Source organism: Apaloderma vittatum, unplaced genomic scaffold (genome assembly GCF_000703405.1).
Source record: "Apaloderma vittatum isolate BGI_N311 unplaced genomic scaffold, ASM70340v1 scaffold51, whole genome shotgun sequence".
NCBI lineage: Eukaryota > Metazoa > Chordata > Aves > Trogoniformes > Trogonidae > Apaloderma > Apaloderma vittatum.
This window is the reverse complement of record NW_009700611.1, coordinates 71,004-77,833: the sequence shown is the minus strand read 5'-3', so window position 1 is coordinate 77,833 and position 6,830 is coordinate 71,004. Positions and strand designations below refer to the sequence as shown.

Genomic DNA, 6,830 nt, shown 5'->3' with positions numbered 1-6,830 from the left:
CTCTCTTAAGCCTAGCTCTGGTTTTAGCTTCTCTGGACTAAGTGCCTGTCAGAGACCATTAAATACGTATCTAAAATCTGCCTTCTGGTTCAGTTTAAAGTAAGAGGAATTCAGTTCGTGTGCCCGGGGACCAGTCTGTGATGGGAAGCACTGTCCAGAGAGTGGAGACAGGTGGAGGAACAGTTTCAAAAGCATACTCTTGATCTGAACAAAAATGGTAATGTAGAAACCCACCCAAAGCTGATAAGGATTTTATTATGGGAGGAGCCCAATCACAGATATGCACACTTTGCTGACACAGCATGTCTATTTTTAAAATGATTATTTTAAAGGCAGGAATATACACTCTCAGGGTCACTGAGGGCCAACTCCCCCTTTAGGAGATGCTGCCAACTGATGTAAAAAGGGACAACTGAGAGAGGCTGTGGGAACCAGACAAGGAGCAGAAGCCCAGGCACTCTTGAAAACCAGCCTTAAGCTCTGCCATTGCCCACAGTGTGACTCCAGGCAAGGCCCTCAATTCCTTTGTTTCCTAGTCTCTTTACCTCTCAAAGAGAGCAATGAATGCTTCCTTAAGACCAAATAATTACCTTTGATGGTCCATTTAATTCACTTAATTTGCTGCATTTTTTTTTCCTTTATCACAGGATGCCTCCTTGCCTGCCCCAGCCCTCCAACACTGCAGCACCCGAGAAGGTATTTAAGGCACACTGTGAAATGAGAAACACTTTTTCACTGTGGGAGTGTCTGAGCACTGACACAGGCTGCCCAGGGAGGTTGTGGAGTATCCCCAGTCCTTGGAGATACACCAGCTATCTGGATATGGTCCTGGGCAGCCTGTTCTAGGGAAATCTGCTTCAGCAGGGAATTTGGACGAGATGACCTCCAGAGGTCTTTTCCAACCCCAACCATCCTGCAATCTGGAGAAAAGGTCAAGGCAGTATTGAGGGGATGTATTTTGATAAGAACTTCTGCCTTGTTTAGAAACTTCTGAGTGTTTATCCATCTGCCCAATTTATATTTGCTTAAAGACTTGTCATAATCCCGATGAAACCCAAACAAAAGACAAAGGGTAGAATTCCTTGTGCAAAGAAACACTGGTTCCATTGCTGCTCTGTTGACTGTCATTTATCATCTATCTTGTTTTCTGTCCTGTCTCTTTTTTTGTCTTCAGGTGGTGTCTACACAAAAGTTTTCCGGGCATTACAGTAAGAAAGTTTCAGTCCTTCACTATCAGAAATGCAAGTGGTTCTCTGGAATCTGTGAGTTTCCTTCTTTCTTTCTTTCATCTTTCCTTGATTTTTGAAGCAAGCTTTCCTCTCACGTTCTTCCAAGAAATCACAAAAAGTCTTGCTGACTGAAAGATTATGTATCACGACTGCTGAAAGGACTCACTTCATGTGCTACTTGTTCTCATTTAAATGTTGCCATTTCAAAGGACAGGCTTGAGGTATACAGTCAGTATTTGGAAGTTTTCCAACGAAATTCAGATATTTGATTCCTTCTGATTATTAATGGGATAAAATATATCTTATAAATGCTACTTAGTTTCTGCAAATTAACTTCTTAGTATGTAAAAAGCTATATAAATAACCTGCATAAAAAATTCTGCATACCTGTTACATTTAGGAAGAGCATAAAATTATAAACACAACAGTAATCACCTGGTTTACAGAGTATAGGCATACTTTTTTTTTGTTTTAACAAGATTTTGGTTTCCAGAATTTGTAGAAATTGGTCCACTAAAACTGTTAAAAGAGAAAGCAAGTTAATAATCTGGAATACCACTGCTGCAGACACAAAGCAGAGCTATACGTACATGCATAACCTGTAATTCCCTAACTCCCAGTTTGCAGATGGAGCCAAAATAGTGAAGCAGATCTGCAGCCTAATTTGAAGATGAATGATGGCTTTAGCACATGCATCCAAACCTCTAACATCCTTCCTAGTTATTTAAAGCTTTGTAACATGGTTAAGGCATATTAAATGGTTTATTCCAACTTCCAATTTCAACAGATTCATGGTCTTGTCAGAATTCACTTTATAATGCAATGTTGTATCACAACAGGTCCAGCTGCACATTCTCCCTGTGTCAAAATCTATCAGGGAAGAGCACAGTGCCTCTGGTGTGGGAGAAATGCAAAAGACAGCCCTTCACAAATATTGATGTAGTGTGTGAAAAAATTTTTAACACTCAGGACTGTTATAGGTAGGAGACCTTCAAAGCTCTGGTCATTCAGAGCAGAATGGGCAAATGAACTAATGAAAGTACACTGAGTGTAGAAAAAAATGCCTGAGTTTTCTACCCACTTGGAGTGTTGTAAAGTCACTTTGTACGCATTGATTTCAAAGGCAATTCTCCTGTTTACACAGAGATTGATGAAAAGGATGTGCTTACAGTTCTGCTGCTTCTTGTGATCCAAGTCCATGACTAATTGAAATATCTCGTTATCCATTTAAGTCTCAGTATGCATAGCTCATTCAGTGCAGCACACAACAGCGCTTAGTATGTCAATTCCAATGGCTTCACAACATGACTTTGAGTTGTATTTTCCTTCTCCTTCCTTCATGTTTTGGCTTTTCCTCTTCATTGTGTAGTTAGGGTTTGCTTTAGCAAGTAATCAAACTCCTTCAGAAGCTGTGAGGGTGTTCTTACAACAAATCATTGTTGTTCTTAAAGTTCTATTCAAGTCAACAAGAGATCTAATAGTTGATGCCTAAACGAAGTGGAAAGCACTCTACATATCTGAGAATTATTCTGCATTGTCTTGAGATGATAATTTTTATCTTCACATGTTAAAAAATACATCCTACTAAAGCTGTTTAAAAAATTGCTAACTCCTATCTGAGTCGCAGTAGTTGCATTTGCTCAAGCGAAACAGGTAAACGAACACGTAACAGTTGCAAGAAACACTGTTTAGTACAGGCAATTAATACAAAGTATTTGATTAACTATTGGTAACATCTTGGCAGGTATTAGTTGGCTGAATACGGCTATTCCATATGAAAAAGTACTTATTCGGCTTTGGGTCGGAAAGTGCTGTCTACTCCTTTGATAATTTTGTCGGCTATTTTCCCCATGTTTTTCTTCACAACTTTGAGATCATTCTCATGCAAGAGTTTCTGTGTTAGGTACTTCTCTCGTTTGACCTTGCTCTTGGTCTTTTGTGATACATCCGGAATTGCGTATGAAATAATAAACTTCACAAAGTATATGACATGCTGGGGAAGGTGAAAATGAAAAAATGTCAGTCAGGCTGAACAGGACATTATTATTATTATAAATGAAATGTCATATTATCTCTTAAGACTCTGAGCTGGTTCTGTACCAGTATCTATCACAGTGGAACAGTATTCTAGAAAGCAGACATGACTAATGAGTAGAATAATTACCTGATAAACAAGAAATTCAGATTTTCTAATCCTTATTTTAACAAGGACTTCTCTGCCTGCTTTGAGAGAGCCCTGGTATCCAGTGCTTCACCCCTGCATGGAATTATTGTTAACAGTTTCTTTTAAAATTGTTTTAGGTTTGTTCAAGTGACTCTGGGACTTTTGTCTGCTGTGGGACCTCTGACCTAAAGAGCTGCATGTTTCTGACGAATTCAGTAGTCCTTGGATCAGGCCCTAAGTACATTTCATAGTGAAATAATACGCAGTATTCCTCTGCCTTCACCTGGGACCAACTCCCATCTTCCATAAGCCCAGACTGTAGTTGCAGAAGAAGGAGCAATTGCTTTTTGATGCTCACCTAGAGACTCACTTGTTGCAGTGACTGTCTTTATACACTGTGAGTTCACATGTATTATGGATATGTGTTCATGAGGCTGTATGCAGACATCCTTTAAGTATACATAAAAATATTTTTGGTGTAACTGTCCCTTCTATTTCTGATACTAAAAATAATTTTATGGTTCTTGAGAAAAGAAGCTGCAAACATGGGGCAATCCTCAGCTGATGTCATGACTCTCAGAGACTACTTTTTCTAATGGCACTACACTTAATTTACCCCTCCCGAGCTCTTGCCCATGCTAGCACACAATCAGCAGCTCTGATAGCCGTGCCCAGACACAATGTCTTTGAAGGATTTTCTGCATGGAGAGAAGTTGAAATAAGTAACACCCCAAACCCCATACGCTTACCTCCATGACAATGACGAAAGCCAGCTTGGCTGCAATGACGTGCCAGTAGTATATGTTATGCTCGTACTGGTGCTGGTGACCAGGAGGGTAGCGCAAGTCCCGGTATCTGCAAGCAAGGCAGGAAAGTCAGGAACTGGCCTTGGGCAGCTCTGCAGTGCGGCACTGCGGCCAGAGGATGGAGCAAGACGTATCCCTGCTTAACGCATCCAGCAAGTTAGCCACACGTAACTACAGTAATGGGTAAAACCATATCTGCAGAATCAGCTATGTTTTCTCTGAAAAGTCCTTTCTTTTTGCCACTTTATTAAGAATTACTCATAAAAATTTTAAAAAGCTTTTGTCGGAAGACTATTGATTATTACTCTTACGGATTTTCTGGGTAGCACAAATTTATGGGTGAATACTTCCACTCTGTTCTGCCATTCAAAATACGCTGGCTTTTACTGGGTTTTAACACTTTTTTCCTGCATACTGTTAACTGAAGTACACAATTTAGACATTAAAAAAAATATTTATTTTTGTCATTGGAAAAGAATGGTTATTTGACACTTACCTGCATGTTGTGTGGTTCCCAAACCAAGGAGAAAATGGCTTGCTCGCATTCTTGAAGTCTGATATATTGAAGACAGAAAGTGTACTGTTTATATACCCCTTCATAGTGTGACTGCTGTGACTCCCATAAGGAGGGACTGAAAAGGACCAGTAATAAACCAGACGAGGAATCATGTCAGATGTAAAAGCAATGATCATAGCCTGCATTTCAGAAAAAGAAGACAAAAAAGCAGAGAAGCATTTAAGAAATAAGCATTAACATGCATGGCTTTGCTGTACACTTAGCATCTCAAAAGTTACCGTATGAACTAAAAATAGAATATATGTGCTTTTTCCAGTCAGTGGCTCCCTCTGTAAATAAGCACGTAGTCACTCAGAGGCATAAAACAATCTCTCTGGAATGTGTACTCTGTACTGTTTTTAAATTACGCTAGCTCTGCTGGATGTCTTTAAAAAGTTATACTATAATACACTTTTTTCCTTATGAGCATGCAGTGTAGGTCAGCAGCCAAACACACCTTAAAGAACTCTAAGGTAACCTTCAGCAAATGTGCTTGCTAGCAGACGTACTTATGAGATACTTCAAGAAATCCTGCCTGATGAAACTCATGGAAACACAGAAGAGCCCTTCGACAATAGGAAATTAAATTTCACCAGAACCATGAGGCTTGAGTAAAGGAATTAAACAAATTACATATATAGCTGATCCACCTCTGAACTGAGAAACATCTCACTTTTTCTGAGGCGCTAGCCAGCCCAAATTCAGCTTGGCAGTTGTTGCCTCATAAGTTTCAATGTCAGTACATGTGGAAACTGCTCGTGATGCCAAGATAACTTTTTTAGTAGCAGCTGCATAGTGCTGTTTTACATATGACGTGACCATTTGTTTTTATCTTGCTCCCAAGAGAGTCCCCGTCCTACTCAGTCTGCTAGTCACAAACTGGGTAGGAAATTGGATCCGTGGGTTTGTTGTGGTAAGTCTTTTCTAAACTCATGAACTTCCGAAAACATCCTATTCTGGAGGACAGGTTAACTATGTTTAATCCCACCTCCTCCTCTGTTATTGCAAACTCAGAAGGTTTCCCTGCGAGGAAGACTTTCCATCGGTGAGATCTGCAGCCGAGTGCCTACCAAGAGGCTGCCCAACCAACTCATGACGATGGGTGCCTCTGGTGCCCGGCACCTAGGAAGGTGTGATGAGCTGCACTCAGGGCTGGAAGAGAAGTCTTTTGTCTCATTACAGGGGAAAAAACACTTAAAGCATGTGACAACGTGGATGGAAAGAACCAGGGCAGAGACATGGAGGAGGAAGATATGAAGTAAGGATCTAATGGGATTAGGAGGAGGGAGGTTTAAGCAAAGATGCATAAAAGGGGCAGAAAAAAGGCGTGGGTCAGAGGATGGGGCAAAGTTGATATCTGTATTTTATTCCCTTTCGTGCCAGTCTGCAATCGTGCAGTCTGTATTTCCTTATTTTCATGAGATGGGGCAAAAATTGTCCACCTTCGTGCAGCATTCCCAGCAGGACAGCCCTGTATTTTTAACAGTTGAAGAAAAGGGAAGGGGAGAGAGGAGAAAAGGTGAACAAAAAAAAAAGTGGATACCTCTTCTACAGTTCCTCAGACAACACTTTGGTGGCAGTGCTAGCTAATATAACCACCTGCCTCTGCCCTGAGCAGTTTCCTCCTGCCCTGCGCTGGCTCAGATGCTGCTGCAGCAGAGCAGCAGCAGATCAGATCACGGGGCTGATCTGGCTGGAAATTCCAGCTGGATCCATTCCCTGGTCTGGTTCATCGTGTGTTTGTCAAAGGGCTGGCGCCAGCACAACACAAGAGACAGTAACAACGGGAAAAAACAGGGAAGGGAAAGGAAAGGGCAGGGAGTTGAAAAGGACACAAGACTCACCCCACTTCAAGTAGCACCACTGCCAAATGGTGAATGCTACCCAGGGTTTTTACCTTTTTGAGCTGTCTGGCTTTGAAGTACCTGAGAAGCTAAACTTCAGTTAAGACAAAAGTTGTAGAAACAATACTTTTGAGACCGTGGTCCAAGATCTATATTTAGTTCTCCAGAATATTGTTACAACTGAGTTCAGTGGAGAGAAAGTTAATCTGGCTGACGAGAAAGAGAAGGGAG

The 6,830-nt window shown here is 41.0% G+C and overlaps 1 protein-coding gene across 1 annotated transcript in view; it reads right to left on the bottom strand.

Moving 5' to 3' along the window:
- Positions 1–3,015: 3,015 nt before the first annotated feature.
- The window catches only part of ANO6 (anoctamin 6), a gene marked incomplete at its 5' end in the record, with an annotated part of 47,685 nt that continues 43,870 nt past the window's right edge, over positions 3,016–6,830 (bottom strand). Inside the window, 3 exons of the mRNA XM_009878792.1 lie at positions 3,016–3,222; positions 4,143–4,248; positions 4,696–4,895. Coding sequence (XP_009877094.1) covers positions 3,016–3,222; positions 4,143–4,248; positions 4,696–4,895 — 513 coding nt within the window. The remainder of the gene's footprint in view (positions 3,223–4,142; positions 4,249–4,695; positions 4,896–6,830) is intronic.